This window comes from Denticeps clupeoides, chromosome 10, assembly GCF_900700375.1.
Source record: "Denticeps clupeoides chromosome 10, fDenClu1.1, whole genome shotgun sequence".
In the NCBI taxonomy this organism is placed as follows: Eukaryota; Metazoa; Chordata; class Actinopteri; order Clupeiformes; family Denticipitidae; genus Denticeps; species Denticeps clupeoides.
This window is the reverse complement of record NC_041716.1, coordinates 4,999,003-5,016,043: the sequence shown is the minus strand read 5'-3', so window position 1 is coordinate 5,016,043 and position 17,041 is coordinate 4,999,003. Positions and strand designations below refer to the sequence as shown.

Below are 17,041 nucleotides of genomic sequence, written 5' to 3'. Positions count from 1 at the left end.
CTGCCCGGTGACGCGTACACGGCGTTATCGGCTGTGCGCTGAGAATGCGGTGTCCCGCAAATGGAGTACGGGAAAAAAGCTGCTTGCCGCTCGGACAGGTACTCCTGACAAGCGTTGGATGTTATACGTGGTGATGTCTGTAGATTCGTTTCCTGTATTGTATCCTGTGTATGTGATTTATGCCTTTTTGTCACATCTATTGAGGTCAAACTTGTTTCTGCCCACCGGTTTTGTAACCTGTATAGAAAAACACATAAAAACAATAAAGGCAGAAAAGTGAAATCTAAAATCTTATTTTTAGAAAGTAATAAGTGCATAAAAGAAAAATCTGAATTTCCCAAGGCATCTTATGGATTGCCTTATGTTTTCGATACATAAGGAAATAGAAGCCAAATCAGGTGAATCGCATGACTATATCAAATGACTAAATGACGAATCAAATAACAATATGTGTGCATATCTTTGGTTTCACAATCTACTTAATAGGATTTGTCTTAATAGGACATCAGTTTCTGGTGTTTATATATATATATATATATATAGAGAGAGAGAGAGAGAGAGAGAGAGAGAGACAGATCCTGTTTTATTGAACATGCTTGTTGTTATAATGCACTGTGTTTTATATATACGTTGAGAGTGCATCTCTTCAGCATGTGATTAATTTGGATGGTCTTTGCCTATTTTACCGGAATGATCCTCTGATCCGCAGTTTATTTTTGGATTTGCTGCCGGAGCAGCTGTGACCCACTGACCTTGGCCCACATTCAGCAGCGACTGCCTGCCCCGTCCTCACTTACCGAGATTTGAAAAGGAAGCCCGGTCCTGGTACTGACACTTACAATCTGCTCATATCAGGGCCCGGAAGGTGGAATTCTGTCCTGGCAGGTGGAATTCTGTCCTGGAATTCTGTAGGATGTAGTTCAGCTGATCAGCCAGGTGGTGTTACTGTGGGATCACAGCTCATCGCTTGTCGCAGTCATTTCTATCTTCGCTGCACAGAACACAGCACGTCAGAATAGAATACCTTATTGGTCTTCAAGAATGTCGTTATTATGTAGGATACTTTAAAGGAAAAGGAAAGAACATTAAAGTTCATTCTGCTTTTGCTTAACTGCGGTTGTGAGAATATTTCCCGCCCTTTCCCAACACCCCGAACAGCATCTGAACCGGAAACCTATTAAGGTAATTGCGCATGCGCTGTGAAAGCACAACCTAGTGTCCTAACCATTATAAGCTAGTAACATTTAAAACTGTTCTTCAGTGTACATAAACACTATAGCTGGGCAATATAAGCACCTACTGCTACTGTGGCAATTAATTAACATTTTAATTACAGAATTTTAAGTGATCTTAAGCATTAACGGAACATCAAACACACACACACAATAAACAATCAAATAAATAGTATTAGGAAAATGTTAAAATATATTATTTAATATAAAAATATCCTTGTTAATTGGAACTAGTTGGAACAATTGCCATTATATAAAAACAGCAGACACAAACATTCCAAATCCACTAAATCCACAATTGGGAAGGACGGGAGACCTTGATGTGATCACCAAGTGCTAAATCTATTCAGTAAACTGTAAATAGAAGTCACTCTTCATCTATTGGAGGATTGAATCCTCATTGGATTCAATTTGTCATTTACATTTACAGTATTTACCAGACGCCCTTAACAAGAGCAACTTACAATCAGTAGTTACAGGGACAGTCACCCCCTGGAGACACTCAGGGTTAAGTGTCTTGCTCAGGGACACAATGGTAGTAAGTGGGATTTGAACCTGGGTCTTCTGGTTCATAGGCGCACTACGCTACTCCCACCCATGTCATTTCAGCTATATACTTGTTAGACAGTACATAGTCAAACCAAACAAGGTTTCTCCAGTACGTGGTGCATTAAACAAAGTTACACACTCAAATAAAGCGCACGTGTGACAAACTGGGCTACATAAAGTGCAAAAACGGTGCAAGTGCAAGATTAACATATATCAAAAACATGCAGACAACAATGAGACGGACAGCGCTAAACCGGTGAAATGAACGATAAATGTGCGAAGTAAAAATAGTGCAAATAGCGCTGTGTCAGGATCAGAAAGGGATGTTCCCTGGCTGGCCCTGGCCCGCTGTGGCTTTATTTATACCAGGCGTCACCTGTCAGTGATCCTCTTAGACGGGAAAAGCGGTGGAGCCCTCACCGTCTGCCGAGTGTCCAGGCGAGAGATGAAGATCTGCAGGTTCGAGGCGACGAGACGTCAAGCGTTGCGAAATGTTAGGAAAGTCTGACCGCGCCTCCTTGTTAGCCGCAGCGGATTATCTGGCTTGAGTTCCGTCCTCCGCGGGCCCCATCAAGCCGGTGTGGGCCGCGTGAGCTCGCTGGTTTATTAACGCTCGACGCGATGGACGGCGGTCGACAGGCGCTTTCCGGGGCCGACATGACCACGCTGCCCGGCTACACGGGGGCCAGGATATCTGGGTGCTGGGCCTTACGAACAGATGGAGGGTACGTGAGCTGGGTCGCTGTGTGTTGCCTCTTTCATAATCTCATGGTGACCTTTACTTACCACTCACAGTGTCTCTTTAATGCCTGGTTGTGTTGAAATGCCAGGACGTCCCGTTCCTCTGTGTACAGTTGAAGTCCGAGGTGGAAGTCGGTTTTAATAGCGTAGCCTTTCTTCTCTTCTCAGATCCATTTGTCTGGCTATGTTGGCAGAAGCTGGCAATAACGTTAACCAACAGTAATGACAGGTAGCTGGGTTCAGTCCGGCACGGACCACTTCATCATTGAGTGGCTTTAAGTATTGGAAGAATGTATTGCCCTATTCTTTCACCCCTGGTTATGCTCTGACAAAAATGAAAATTTGAATTTGCAAAAATGTACTTAGTAAATGTAACACAATAAATTTTTGTAATTAATGTTTCTTTTGTAAACATGATTTAGTCGAGTACATCCCAGTTGGTTATTGAGAATGTTGAATATACTAGTTCGTCTCACATTGACTGAAAATGACTGAAATGAAAACCTGAAATGAAGTTAGTCATGTTTGGCCACCACGCCTGATCGTAGGATTTGGTAGTGTGGGAGAACGGGAAGGGATGAACTGGGGCAGTAGTGGTCTTGTGGGTAAGGACGCAGACACAAGGTTGTCGGTTCAAATCCCGAGCCGCCAAGGTGCCAATGAGCAAAGCACCATCCCCACACACTGCTCCCCATCATGGCTGATGGGTTAAATGCAGAGGACATTTCGTTGTGCTGTGCTTGCTGTGCTTCACAATGACAATCAATTTCATTTCAAAACAAAGAGGTTACCGGGAACACAAACCATTTGGGTGATGAGTTGGTGACTGTGTGCTGATAGTGAAGAGAATGCTGTGATCATATTGAGTGTTCCCTCCTGTTCAACTATTATTGGGATATCTGTGAAAAATGCCTTGGCATTTTGGTAAGAGAGTAGCACAAAATAACAAAAATCTACGTCACATATGTAGTTATTTGTAACAAATAATGTTGAATAACATTACTGTAGTTCCAGAAACACAATAAGAGAGTTCTTATGTAACACATGAATTATATAACACACTAATTGTATTAATATTAACTCATTTATACATTACAGGCCAAACGTTTGGACACACCTTCTCATTCAATGTGTTTTCTTTATTTTCATGACCATTTACATTGGTAGATTCTCACTGAAGGCATCAAAACTATGAATGAACATGTGTGTGTGTGTGTGTGTGTGTGTGCGTGTGTGTGTATATATAGAACTTTAGCAAAGGCGCATCACTCTTTGTTTTTGGACTTTTTCCATGAGCCAATGAGCAGATCACGGTTCTGATTGATCCTGGAAAGGAGGACAATGCTTTACTCCCTGGACTCCATTAATTTAGTGGTGCTGCCAAATACCCTTATCTTCTAACACAGTGTGATAGAACGCTTACCCCCAGTCTCCAGGAGACTTAATGACCACGAAATAGCTCATTCTGTATTTTAATACAAATTGTCATCAGGAATTCACTTGCATTGCATGCTGAAGGGATACAACAGAATGAAATGCTTTTTGTAGGAACAAATCACCCTGGGTTCAAGTCCTAGGCTGGGTTGTGTTTCTGGGAACAAGAAAGAAACAGAATCTTTAATAATGTTTGCATTATAATGTGGTGCGTTGACTGATCTAAGTTATCCAGAATGAGGAAGCAGCGTGCCTGAGAGCTGTCAATCATCAGGCTCCTCCCATTTTAAACTGTGTCTGTCTGGGTGACAGAAATAATGACAAAGAGAATGTGTGCTCGACAAACATGGAACAAATCAGAGCGTCTGTGTCTGGAATGGATGTATTCTTAACTCTATACGGTAACAGTAATATCATAATATGCGTTTTTAATTGTGAAATGGGTTTGAATAAAGGAAATTTAGTTTTTGTCTATTCTACCAGGTACTTGTACTATATTGACTGGGTTAAATATAATTGATTTACTGAAAAAACTGATTAAAATCCAATTTTCGTTGACTAAAACTATACAAAAATATTCATGGAAAATTCTGACAAAAAATAAGACTAAACTTGACTAGACTAAAATGAGTCTGGACTTGACAAATAAAGACTAAAATGACAGCTTGATGCAAAACACTAGACTGAAACTAAAATTAAAATAGGCCGCCAAACTATACACATCAACAAAAAGGGGAGTTCATTTTTCTCCTTCAAGATACAGATGTGTACCAAGTGTTTTTTATTTTTTTGTCTAGTCCATCAGTCCAATGTCTGAAAGTCTACAGCTATCCAGCGAACCAGTTTCACAAAATCGATGGATCTATCCTTGGGAATGATTATGTTAATCCATCTCTCGGATTCATTCGATTCATTTTCTGTTGCAGCGGCAGCGGCGAGGACTCCTTAGACCGGCTGCTCCCTCCAGTCAGCACTCCTCGTCGAAAGAGCACCACCCTCAGCAAAGCAGAGCCGCCCCTCCTCCGTACCGGCACTCGCACCATCTACACGGCCGGCAGGCCGCCCTGGTACAACGAGCACGGAACCCAGTCCAAAGAGGCCTTTGTTATTGGTATGCGATGCTCCAATTGCTGGTGAATGACACTTTATATGAGTGGAGGTTAAGCGGCAGGGTAAGCTGCAGTTGCCGTAGTTACAGCGGAAGCTGTGTCTGTTGGTGTCTCCGCAGGGCTGTGCGGTGGGAGCGCTTCTGGGAAAACTACAGTAGCCAATAAGATCATAGAAGCTCTGGATGTGCCCTGGGTCGTGCTGCTGTCCATGGACTCCTTCTACAAGGTGAACGTCGTAGTGTCTGTGTGTGTGCGCGTGTGTGAACGAATGGACGTTAATCCGGCAGGTGATCGGCTCTATCCTGCCTCTTCATGCTGGAGTTAATCACCTGGGTCAGGCACTTCTGTTAAGGGCCAGATAATCCCCGCTCTTCCTTCCTGTCTGATTATAGGACTGTAAATGCCCTGCATGCATTCTGCTGAGGCCAGGTGGGATCGCCTGGGCCGCGCTCCCTGCTGTACTCAGCAGAATGGAGAACATTATGTCTGCATTAGAAGGGTATTAAACACAGGCAATTTTTATTTCCGTAGGTCATTTTTTTTTATTTAGGGTGAACAGCCAGTGCGAGTGAGGAAGTCATATGCAAAAGCATCAAAAACCAAAATGAAAATCTGAACAGATGCTTGGGTGAAAAAATTGAACATGTCCACCAGGTTTTATCTGCAGAGGAGCAGGCTCTCGCGGCCAGCAATGACTACAACTTTGACCACCCCGGGGCTTTTGACTTTGAGCTGCTGGTGACCACCCTGAGGAAACTCAAACAGGGCAAGAGCGTAAAGATTCCCGTTTACGACTTCACCACTCATGGCCGGCAGAAGGACTGGGTGAGGGTGTAAGCAGGCATATGGAACCATCCAATGACTCCTCCATAGTGACTGTTTCAATGAGGATTCTGCTGTGGTTGTCCCTCCAGAAAAACGTTTATGGTGCCAGTGTCATCATCTTCGAAGGAATCATGGCTTTTGCTGACAAGGAGCTTTTGCGGGTGAGAACCGAGGAATTTCAGCATGGCTTTTTTGTTGAAAATTACAAAATGAAAACGCTAGACAATTGGTTGGATAAGAGGGAGGTATATTTGTGGTGACTGTGTGTGCCTCGCTGCCCTTAGCTTCTGGACATGAAGATCTTTGTAGACACGGATTCTGACATTCGACTGGTCAGAAGGCTGCGGAGGGACATAACGGAGCGCGGGCGCGACATCGAGGGCGTGATCAAGCAGTACAACAAGTTTGTGAAGCCAGCGTTTGATCAGTATATTGAGCCTACCATGCGGCTGGCCGACATCGTGGTGCCTCGCGGTAAGAGATTCCATGATGTTCCTGGTGTGTATAACAATATCGGTAAATACTTCATTTTAACCATGACAGTTTCTGAATTTGATTGGTTCTTCCATAAAGGATTTCATTAAAGGTCGCCCATTTTGAAGACTTCACTTTGTGAAATTATTTAACATTAATACGAGTTCCTCTGGCCTGTCTATGGATCTGCAGTGGCTAGAAATGGCGGTAGGTTTAAAGCGTGCTTTGGCCATTCTGCTTCGCCGTTTAAAGAACGGCATATTAGACAGTTGGAACTGGAATTTGTCGCGACACAACTTCCTGTTTGCACCACACATTGTGGTTGGTGAGTGGTGTTGACGGCGCCATTTTCCTGGGGAAATCCGATAGTGTGACAGGCCAAAAGTGGGTGTAATTCTGCACCAAGGCTGAATTTTGGTAAGAGACTTCAGGTATTAGGGGACCACTAAGACCGATATTAAAGAAAAAATGTATTATAGGGGACCTTTAAGTAAAAACACTGTAATATTTTCAGTTCATTTTGTCTTTGTAATTCTTCCCCAAGGTGGGGGGAACATGGTGGCCATCGATCTGATTGTTCAGCATGTCCACAGCCAGCTGGAAGAGGTGAGAGAGAAGCAGCGCAAAACCACATCTACAATAAACCTCCACTGTTGCTTTTTTAACACCTTCTCACTCTGCTTTCCCTCACTCTTCTTTCTTCCCGGCTGTGTATGCAGCGTGAGCTCAGTGTCAGGTAGAGTAGACCCCACCCCACCCTCGTCTCTTGTCTTTACTGTCTACCCCCCCCAGACACCAAACAGAATCCCCTGCCATGGGAGTAATTGTGTGTCTGCTTAGTTAGAACTTACCTGACACAGAACTTCCCCCTTGAAGACTGTCGACCGAACCCGCTGGATGAAAAGAGGCTGTTTACACCCAGAATTTATTTCAGTTCAGCTTCCATCGCTGCTGCCATTTCATGAAAGCTTTGTTACCTCATTAAATCCAGCGCTTTCACACATCTCGCTCCAGTAGAACCATTCCGCTGCCACCTTTTTCCCTGTTTGTCAGTGCCTTTGTTAAACTGCCTCTGTTTCACTTTGAAGCGCGATGCCTTCCGTCGTGGGGTTTATTTCTCGTCCGTCCGCCTGTCCCTCCCAGGGCGCTCCTGGCTTCGGCCCACCAGAGTCAGCCGCTCCCCCAGACCCTCAGTGTCCTGGAGAGCACGCCGCAGGTCCGAGGCCTGCACGCCATCATCAGGTCTCAATTCTAAATTCAGACTTTTTTTGGGGTGGTTTAAATATTCCGATTGATGTATTTACATAAATGTCCATTGCTTCCATGGAAATGTGTTATATTTTTTTATTACTATTATTATTAGAATTTTTAATGCACTGGTACTGATTGAAAATCCACATCAGATTGAGTTTGATTGTTTGATCTGACTGATGTGTTCTTGCAATGCAGAGATTAGTCTGATTATTAGCGGAAGATTAGCAAACCGTGTTTGGATTAGCCGTGATCCCCGCCTCCCCCGTCTCTATCCATCTCAGAAACAAGGAGACCAGCCGCGACGAGTTCATCTTCTACTCCAAACGCCTGATGCGCCTCCTGATCGAACATGCCCTGACCTTCCTGCCCTCGCAGGTGTGTGGGTTCATGTCACATTCCTCTCTCATTTTTTTTTTTTTTACGTTAACACACCCATCACCCCTGATTTCCTCAACCGCAGGCTCCATGTTATTTTAGTGGTCAAATGCTAGTGCTGCAGCAAATTACAGCCTCGGATTCACTGCCCATCATTTTGCTGACATGGACGGGCTCGTTCAGTTTCAGATAGATGCACTTTCATTATATTTGCTGTGTAATTTCATTATTGTTCATTCTTGTGATGTGACGTGTGTGACGCGCAGCCCTGCGTTGTCCAGACCCCGCAAGGCGAGGAGTACGAGGGGCGGCGCTTCCACGGCAAAGGGGTAGGCCTTCTAGCATCCATTTTTTTTCCCCCTTATTTCACTCTCAAAAAGTCCTCAACCTCCTTGTCTCAGATAACAGGGGTGTCCATTTTGCGGGCCGGGGAGACCATGGAGCCGGCCCTGAGGGCGGTGTGCAAAGACGTCCGCATCGGCAAAATCCTCATCCAGACCAATATGGATTCAGGAGAGCCAGAGGTATGGTACTTTCCCATCACTATTTTTTTTTTTTTCTGTTCATTCACTTTTAACACCTTCACTCATATCATAGCAGTGAAATGTTATCAATCACTCACACACTGGTAGGAGATTTCCAAAATTCTTTCATTAATGTAACACACGAGCTGACAAAATGTCATAATATTTCTTTAACCTCATGCTTTGTTGCCCTATTCTCTTCCCGCCCTGTCTATTGGCCATTATGCTTAGTCTCCATGGCAACCAGGAGTTCCGATGCCTAACTACGTCCCTGTGGTGGCCAGGGTGTCCTCTTCCTCACTGTATCGCCATGGTAACAGCCTCTGCACCCTCTTCTTCCTCCTCAGCTGCATTATCTGCGCCTGCCCAAAGACATCAGCGACGACCACGTGATACTCATGGACAGCACCGTCTCCACGGGGGCAGCTGCCATGATGGCCGTACGGGTCCTACTGGTGCGTGGCTCCCTGCAGAACCCATTTAACCGGTTCCCAGTCCTGTTCCCTGAGCTGCTTCAGGTGGACTGAACCCATAAATACTGAAGTCACTCAGGACAATGGTGAGAGCTAAATGTAGGTGTAATGTACTCGAGCTGCTCCAGACCAATTCGAAAAAGAATTGGCCAATTATTCTTCATATCGGTATTCTTCATATCGGTATGAACTTCCACTACTAACATAAATGGCACAGGAAAGAATGCAGCTGGTTTTATAAACACACAGCGGGTTATTTTCCCAGTGCCTTATAAGTGCCACCACTAGCTGTCAAATTCACTGCCAATAATTCAAAAGGCTTCAATTAAAGGTCCTGTGACTTTAACAGAGATCTCATTTGTGGTAGCTGCTGACACACCTCGTGACATTTACATTTCTGGCATTTATCAGACGCCCTTATCCAGAGCGAGAAGGGGCCTAGCAGTTAAGGAAGCGGCCCCGTAATCAGAAGGTTGCCGATCCGCCACTGAGCAAAGCACCGTCCCCACACACTGGCTGCCCACTGCTCACCAAAGGGTGATGGTTAAAAGCAGAGGACACATTTCGTTGTGTCACCATGTGCTGTGCTGTGTATCACAATGACAATCACTTCACTTTCACTTTCAATCAGTAGTTACAGGGACAGTCCTTGCTCAGGGACACAATGCTAGTAAGTGGGGAAAGTGAACCTGTGACATTGTGGTCATCTGGTTCATAGGCTGCTACCATCTCTTCACGAGAAGGGACCTCTCACTACGCCGGGGCGTGGCTTGTCACAGCACCATGAAAGTCTGACCCAGAATCTTTTTATGTGCTTTATATCACCACATATAGCATGTCTGCTGGGGTTCCACTTTTTATCTACAAAACGCGTGTGAACATTTTAATAGTGCATTTACTACATTAAATGAATACGTGAAAAGGGAGTCTGGACCACAGATGAATGCAAATAAACATCACTGTATTTCTTCTGCTTGACACCCCTTAAAGTTTACACCCCAACCTTAGACCGGTTCTGAAGAAAAAGATAAGAAGCAGAATACACTTTTTTTTTTTCATTTTGATTGCAAATTAGGAGCAATTCAAACTGTATAAAATTGCCAGACACGACATTTCCACTTCAAACTTGTTTTGATCATGTTGGTTTGGTAACAGAAGAAGCATTTCTTTATGAGTCACCGCCTCCGAAAACATGCGCTCTTTATGCTGCTTTCATGCCGAACTGCAGCTGTCGATCCTCCTTTCAGCCGGTCTCTGCTCCTCCGTGCTCTTTCCACAGGACCACGACGTCCAGGAGGATAAGATCCTGATGGTGTCTCTCCTGATGGCCGAACTGGGCGTCCACTCGGTGGCCTACGCCTTCCCTCAAGTTAAAATCATCACCACGGCTGTGGATAAGAGTATAGACGACCTTCTGCGTGTCATCCCAGGGATTGGTGAGAAGAAGGGTCCATCTTATACAGCAGGGGCTTTGCTTCTTCTCTGGACAGGGTTGCAGAACGTTGTCTCATTGTAATAAGGTTGTAGATTCCATCTACAGAAGCCTGTCCTGCATATCAGGCTTGCAGAATACCGGCACCCAATTAAATGGTTCTGATCGTGCCGTTACGGCCTGGTAACACGTATTCAGGAGTGTGTGTGATGTTTTTTCCCCCAGGGGACTTTGGTGACCGATACTTCGGGACGGACGGCCCGGCGCTGTGGAGTGATGAGGATGACCAGCCGACGCCCACCTCCAGCTGAGGAGGCCATTTATATTCCGAACACAGCACCTCCACAGAATTGTCCTCAGGCACCAGCAGCCTGGCACATTTCAGACGGACAAAAAAAATTTTTAATTAATCAGCAAATTGGCTTGCGATTTTCATCTCTACGTGTCCCACGATGGACAATGGACAACCAATTTTTGGCTCCGTCTCAACTGCCCCACCTCATCCTGTTGTTTAGACCTCTTCATGGGGACGATCATATTTGTTTCCCTACAGCCTGACAGGTCGGAGCCAGAAATCTGTGTCCCTTTTTTATCAAACAGTGGTTCTGACAGATTGAAAAAAATAAGAAGATGTCTGAAAGTGTCACACCAGTCATGCCGGGTGCACAGATGGTACCGCAGTATGCAGGCGACACGCTGAACCCAGACAAGAGCGGAATAAATTGGCCGCTTCGTCCGTATCTGGAACAGGTATTGATTCAGTGGGTCGCCAAGGATACCACTGCTCTGTCTGTGAACTGGGCCACGCCCTGTTGACTGCTCCACTCCTCGCGTCTTTCCCGCGCCGGTTACCGTCCTGTGTCTGTCCGCTAATTCCAACAGATGAGGATTGTCGCCAGCGGTTCGTATTTGTTTTCATCACAGCTTAACGAGGAAGACCTGCTAAGGATCATGGGAGTTAAAAGCCCAACCAACCACCATTCAGACAGAAGCTTGTGGGGCAAGGAAAGGTCCAGAATTTGCACTTCAGTAAACCTGACAGACGCATTCCAACGTGGGGAGGCACTGACCGTAAAAATCGCATACCAAGCCAAGCCCCCCCCCACCACCACCACCACCACCACCACCACCACCACCATTTCTCGTGGAGCACTGATTTACCGGCAGAGGGTGACAGCGTGTGAAATCTCCCTGCCTCGTTCCAACATCTCAATAAAGTTGTTTTGGGGAGGGGGGGTTGGGAGGGAAGCCAAAAGCGATATGCTGCTTGAAGCCATGCGAGCCTCATTTTCAAACATCCACCACCAAGGAGACCAACAGAAAGGACCAATTTACATGGCCGGGTCATTCATAGCAAAACAGCATCATTCTGAAATCTGCTACCTTATCCAACAACACCAGCTTGTGATTTGATGAACAGAAAGTGAATTTGCAATGGATTTGATGCATTGATTTATATCACATATATATATTTATATATTTCTTTTGAAGGAATAATGAATGGAAGGATGAGATGTCCAGAGAACAGCAGGATACTAAACTGATGCTGTCTATAGTGTGGATACTAGAAATTAGAATATTGTGGGTGGGGGGGGAACTTTTTTGATGTTCATCTCAGATTATTATTAAAAAAAACAATTCAGAGATGTCCAACTTCGGAAAAGTAGCCTGGTTTATACAGGCAATACTTGGTCGGGCCTGAATGGCTGAAGGATTACTTCATGACAATGTAATATATTTCATGATATTTGGTATGTCTAGAAGCCTAGAAAGTCTAAAAAACACTGTATGCAATATATGTCTTTGTAGGTTATATTAGTTATGACCAGATACCAGATAGCTCATTCATATGGTCCTATAAGATCATCAGATTCCACCACAGACCCTTCCTTGAATTGCTAACACGATTCAGTTGAAGTACTGGAGTGCCGTCTTTATTAGATTTACATTTTAGACAATACTGCAGCCTGCTGTCTGGTTTCCGGGCCACACCTTATAGAAACGTCTGGCTTGCGGCTGCTGTGCAGTCTGCGTTTCTGGAGAATTCCCTCCGCCAGTTCATTCCGGCGTCTCGCCACTGGTCCACACCAAGCTGACATGTTGGTGATGGAGGCTATCATGCATGCTGGATTCTCCTAGACAGCAAACGGGTCGGCGGGCCATGTGACGGCAGCCTCAAGGTTAACCTGTTACTATGGAAACAGGCCCACCAATAGAAAATCACCAGACAGTTGCTATGTTGACTGCATGCTTTTTGTTTTAAGGATGACCCAATTTCTCCCCCCCAACCAGATGCAAGGTCCTCATAGTATGAGCGCAGTCACATGCACACTTCATTATGCCAGATTAAAATGTAAATCATAGACCTGCAATATGGAAAAAAATGAAATGCCGTTTAATTACATTGGGTTTATTTTATCTAAATAAGTAAAAGCTCAGTAATTTCAATAAAAGTCATTAAGGCATTTCCTTTATAAAGAATGTTGTCATGGAAACAAATAAGTAATAAAAGAGTACCTTTAGTCTCATAAAAAAGGAAATGAGTCTAGATAAATGAAATAATTCTCTGCATTAAAAATGTGTTTTTCCAGAACTATGTGGATTTTGTATATGTATGGTGGTTCTCTTTCCCGTCTCTTCATATATGCTTAAATCTTATGTATATATAAGATTAAAGCACAGTCAGGGATTTTTGATGGCAGGATGATATATTAAAATATTGATATAATGCAAATGGGACATTTTTGAGTATTAATGATTTGAATCTCTGAGCACTGGATGAATATAAATGATGGCTTTATAATGATGAATGTAAGTGAACGCCTGTCGGTGTGAAGCACGGAATTTCAGCTTTGCCAGCATTTGCATTTGATTCTATTGACATAATCACATGAGACCAAAATTAAGCACTAAATAAGCTTGACAATAACCTTGCGTATGAATGCATCAAGTGCTTTTTGAGTGCTACTTTATTACAAAAGTATAAACTTGACCCAACATTTTTATGAATAGTAATTTTGATATAAAAACATTACAATCTTTTGCACGTTAGCACTTAATTACACGGTTTGAGTACACACGACCCTGTTGTCTGAATTTGCAAAAAAAACACACAACAGTAGCTGCCACACTTAACTCATTTTGCCTTCAAAGTACACATCATAGCGTAAATGGATCGGAGGGGAAAGAATGGAACAGAAAAGGCCCAACACAAGAGTCACAAAACTGTTATTCTGCTATTTTCATCACCAGAATTCATTCCAAGAACACAAACGGGAAAAAAGAAGCACATACTCTCAAAAAACACCAAGGAAATTATTCTTCTTCTCACTTTTTGTAACATTTATAGAACATTGCATGAACATACTGAATAACTGTGTCGTGTGCTGAGCTCATATGCAGTTGTAGTTTATTTGGTCTACTTCTTTTTTTTTTTTTTGGATTCAGGTAGATTCGTCCAGCAGCGGTTTTTCTCTACCCATGACACACACAAGTAGTCACTGTCTCACTTTTTTAATAAATTTTTTCCCCACCCATTTTTGTCTCAGAGGACGTCATTTGTCACAGAGAAGAATGTAACGCTGTCCATCGTCAGTTCTGTATAGTCATCGGAGGCGTGAGGGTCATGCACTGGTCCTGTCCAGCCAGGGAGCGTTTGAGTTCAAGAATTCATGATACTTCAGCCTCCAATAACTATAAAAAACACCGTCCGTGACGTGGAGCCTCAACGTTCATCCAAGGCTTTGTGCGCGAGACAATAGCCGGACCTGTGGATTTCTGTTAAAAATCAGTCCTTCAAAACCATAGCGACAGATAAACTACGTGTCACAACCTGACAGACAATTAGACCCCGGAAGGCCGACTACATAGTCCTGAATCAACAATTTTGTGCTGTCTCAGACAAAAATGATAAAAAAATAATGATAATAGTAAAAAAAATTAACAACCAACAACAGCAATAAATAAACCATTCTCAAGTACCACAAAACGGTGCTCGTTTTTTTTTTCCTTTGTTTTTTTTTTTTGTTTTTTTGTCCTTTTTTGTTGTTTTATTTAATCCCTTTTTAATGCATGCATCTTTAATCAAGCAAAGTGCATAAACAGCATAGACAAAGTAAAACACTGACCAGACGCAATTGTACTTTATGGCAGTTGTGGCTCAGCAGAAGTGAATCGATGTCGTGTGTAAAACAACAAACACATGAGAGAAAGACACAGTCCTACCTCATGCCTAAATGAACGATGCCTTGTTGTGAAAATTGTTACTTTTTGTCGTGGCTGTAGCGATTTGAGTAGAGTTTAAACCTTTTGTGTGCAATTATTTTCATTACGACATTTTTCACTGTCCCTGAGCTTAATGAATTGGACACTTTTTGTCAATGTCGCTTGCTCCGATATTTCGAAAAATTCCACACTGAAAAGTGTCGGTCTATGATTAGAGTAAGTGCTGCAAATGAAAATTATGCAGGGCAGAGGGATTGTGCTTAATGCTAATACTATCGTGCAAGAGTTCTCTCATCACATTGTGCAATTAGTTGGGGTCCCCAATCATATTGTGCAATTTATTGTTTTTTTTTTTTTTCATCACACCAAATCATTGTCGTTAACAGCATGGTGAGATGTTTCACCTGAACTTCTAATAAAGCTGCTTTCAAAAAGCTTTGGATTCCTTCGATCCTGGTGCTTATTATTAAATAACAGCACTCCTTCCGCAGAAGCTCTTTCTAGTGATTGACAAAGGGCCTTTATAAACTCCAAAAGTATGGAGAATGGAGGTGCATATTTTCTGCAGCAGAGTCGTTTTAAACTCTCACTTCCCGTAAAAACCTTCACTTCCACACAGTTCTGCTCATTATTTAATCTATTTCAGGGTCCTATTGGCAAACCTCAAATACAGAACCTGCCACCCTGTGGCACTTGCAAAAAAAAGGGGGGGTTGGGTGGGTTAGGGGGGACCTAACTGCCTGTCATGTAAACATGGTTCTCTCGTTTTAATTGGCCATGGAAGAGGAGAGGAGGAGATGACACGGTGCATTCGTCAATCACTTGTTGGCACAAGTTCAATAATACAGATTCAATTGAAAAAATTTTGTTAAAGACTATATATATATATATTTTTTTTTCCGGTTGGCTCATGTGACAAACACACTACTGGCATTCCCATTCTGCCCACGCTTTTTTAAAAAAGTGCTGAAAAGGACAGCATTTACCAATCCAATTTTCTGAAGTGCGGTAGATAACACAGTTCAACGTGTTCATACTGAACGTGAACTAGATTGAGGAACACAGCGTCTTTTCCCCACCAAGGCAACGCATTGCGCTCTGATGAAACCTCCTCCGCGTTTCTACGGGGTGGAGCCTAAGGCTGTGGGCGGGGCGAGAACAACTCATGAGGCTGAAGATGTAAATTGGCTGTGAGAATGACTGGTATGGGAGCTCACCTTTGCGTTTTTTTTTTTGTCTGGTTGGGGTGGGGTAGAAGCAGATCTGACGGAAGTTAGAGAGAGAGGTTGCCTGGCCACGGTCGAGCAGGGGGTTCAGCTCTACAAGCCAGTGACGTACATCTCCATGCCATCGTTGAAGGTGAAGATGGTGGTGGTGCTGGAAGTAGCGGAGCCCTGCTTCAGGTCGCCGATGCTCTCATACAGGTTCTCTCCTGGCAGCATTAGTGCCTTGGCAGGCAGGTGCTGCAGCTTAGGTGTCTGCTGTGGGGGTGGGGGAGGTGGCGGCTGCTGCAAAGGCTGCTGGGGCTTCTTCTTCTTGGGCCGAAGCGTGGCGCTGGCGTTGGGCGGCAGAGGGCGGTCTCGCTTCCAGCCGCCACCACCTGCACCGCCTCCCCCATCAATGGCTTCATAGGCTGGGTCGCACTCCTCGGTACCGATAGCCTCATAGCAGTGGTCCTCCATGGAGCAAGGGGGCGCCCTGCTGCCTTTACCCTCCTGTGGGGCCCACGTCTGGGGTTTCACCACCACGCTGAAGCCCCCGTCCCGCTCACGGTCGCTGCGTGCCAAGGTCCGGTAGCCAGTGTTTGAGGGAGGAGAGCCAGGCATGGCTCTTTTCTTCTTAACAGGTTTACACACTTTGGAGTACATGTCTGCAATCTGAACACGAGCACAGGAATTACTACCCAGCATTACCTCTCATTTGTTCTATCACTTTTTTTTATCAGCTCAGGAATTTATGAACATATTGCCGTACTCTGCACCTGAATCAAAAAATATACCGCTGCAAACCTGACGGTGGCTGTAGTATGCATGCAACAGAGCTAGCTGTGCGAAGAGCTAGTTATGCAAAAAAAGTAAAAAAAAAAAAAAGTCCTTTGATCCATCAGAAAACTTCCCCATTGACAAATAACCATATGAGGAAGCACCACTAGATAAAGCTGCATAACTCTGCATTGTTTCAATTATTACCAATACACTCATTTCTGCATTCACAGTATAAATGGCAATTAATTATTTGCAAAATTAGCAATTAAGCACAACTGCCTGGTAGACCTATTTTTAAAATAAAGGTCAACAAAACGAAGCGTCACTGACACTGTCTTGGTTAAACTATTTTACAAGGCTTACAACAGGGTTCAGCCTGTTCAATTGTCAAGATGACAACCAATGATTTC

General features: G+C 44.0%; 2 protein-coding genes across 12 annotated transcripts in view; one reads left to right on the top strand and one right to left on the bottom strand.

Annotated features, from left to right (window-relative positions):
• Positions 1-13,958, top strand: uckl1a (uridine-cytidine kinase 1-like 1a). Of its 9 annotated transcripts, none has more exons than XM_028992573.1 (15): positions 1-98; positions 4,883-5,067; positions 5,185-5,291; positions 5,720-5,890; positions 5,980-6,051; positions 6,175-6,364; positions 6,909-6,970; positions 7,084-7,100; positions 7,508-7,606; positions 7,900-7,993; positions 8,260-8,322; positions 8,395-8,517; positions 8,865-8,972; positions 10,270-10,426; positions 10,648-10,789. In XM_028992573.1, exons 1-15 carry the CDS (start codon positions 61-63, stop codon positions 10,731-10,733), a joined length of 1,572 nt encoding a protein of 523 aa, XP_028848406.1. In that variant the 5' UTR covers positions 1-60; the 3' UTR covers positions 10,734-10,789. The 9 variants fall into 9 exon arrangements, 8 of the variants coding, with proteins under 8 accessions (XP_028848406.1, XP_028848404.1, XP_028848402.1 ...); XM_028992571.1 differs by having other exon boundaries at positions 7,453-7,606; positions 8,402-8,517; XM_028992569.1 differs by lacking the exon at positions 1-98 and adding an exon at positions 2,176-2,506 and having other exon boundaries at positions 7,453-7,606; positions 8,402-8,517; positions 10,648-13,958.
• Positions 13,374-17,041, bottom strand: part of LOC114797642 (uncharacterized) — a 27,622-nt gene continuing 23,954 nt past the window's right edge. For all 3 annotated transcript variants that reach the window (XM_028992579.1, XM_028992578.1, XM_028992580.1), the window contains one exon: positions 13,374-16,523. In XM_028992579.1, the coding sequence (XP_028848412.1) occupies positions 15,966-16,523 (558 nt within the window). In that variant the 3' untranslated portion in view covers positions 13,374-15,965. The remainder of the gene's footprint in view (positions 16,524-17,041) is intronic.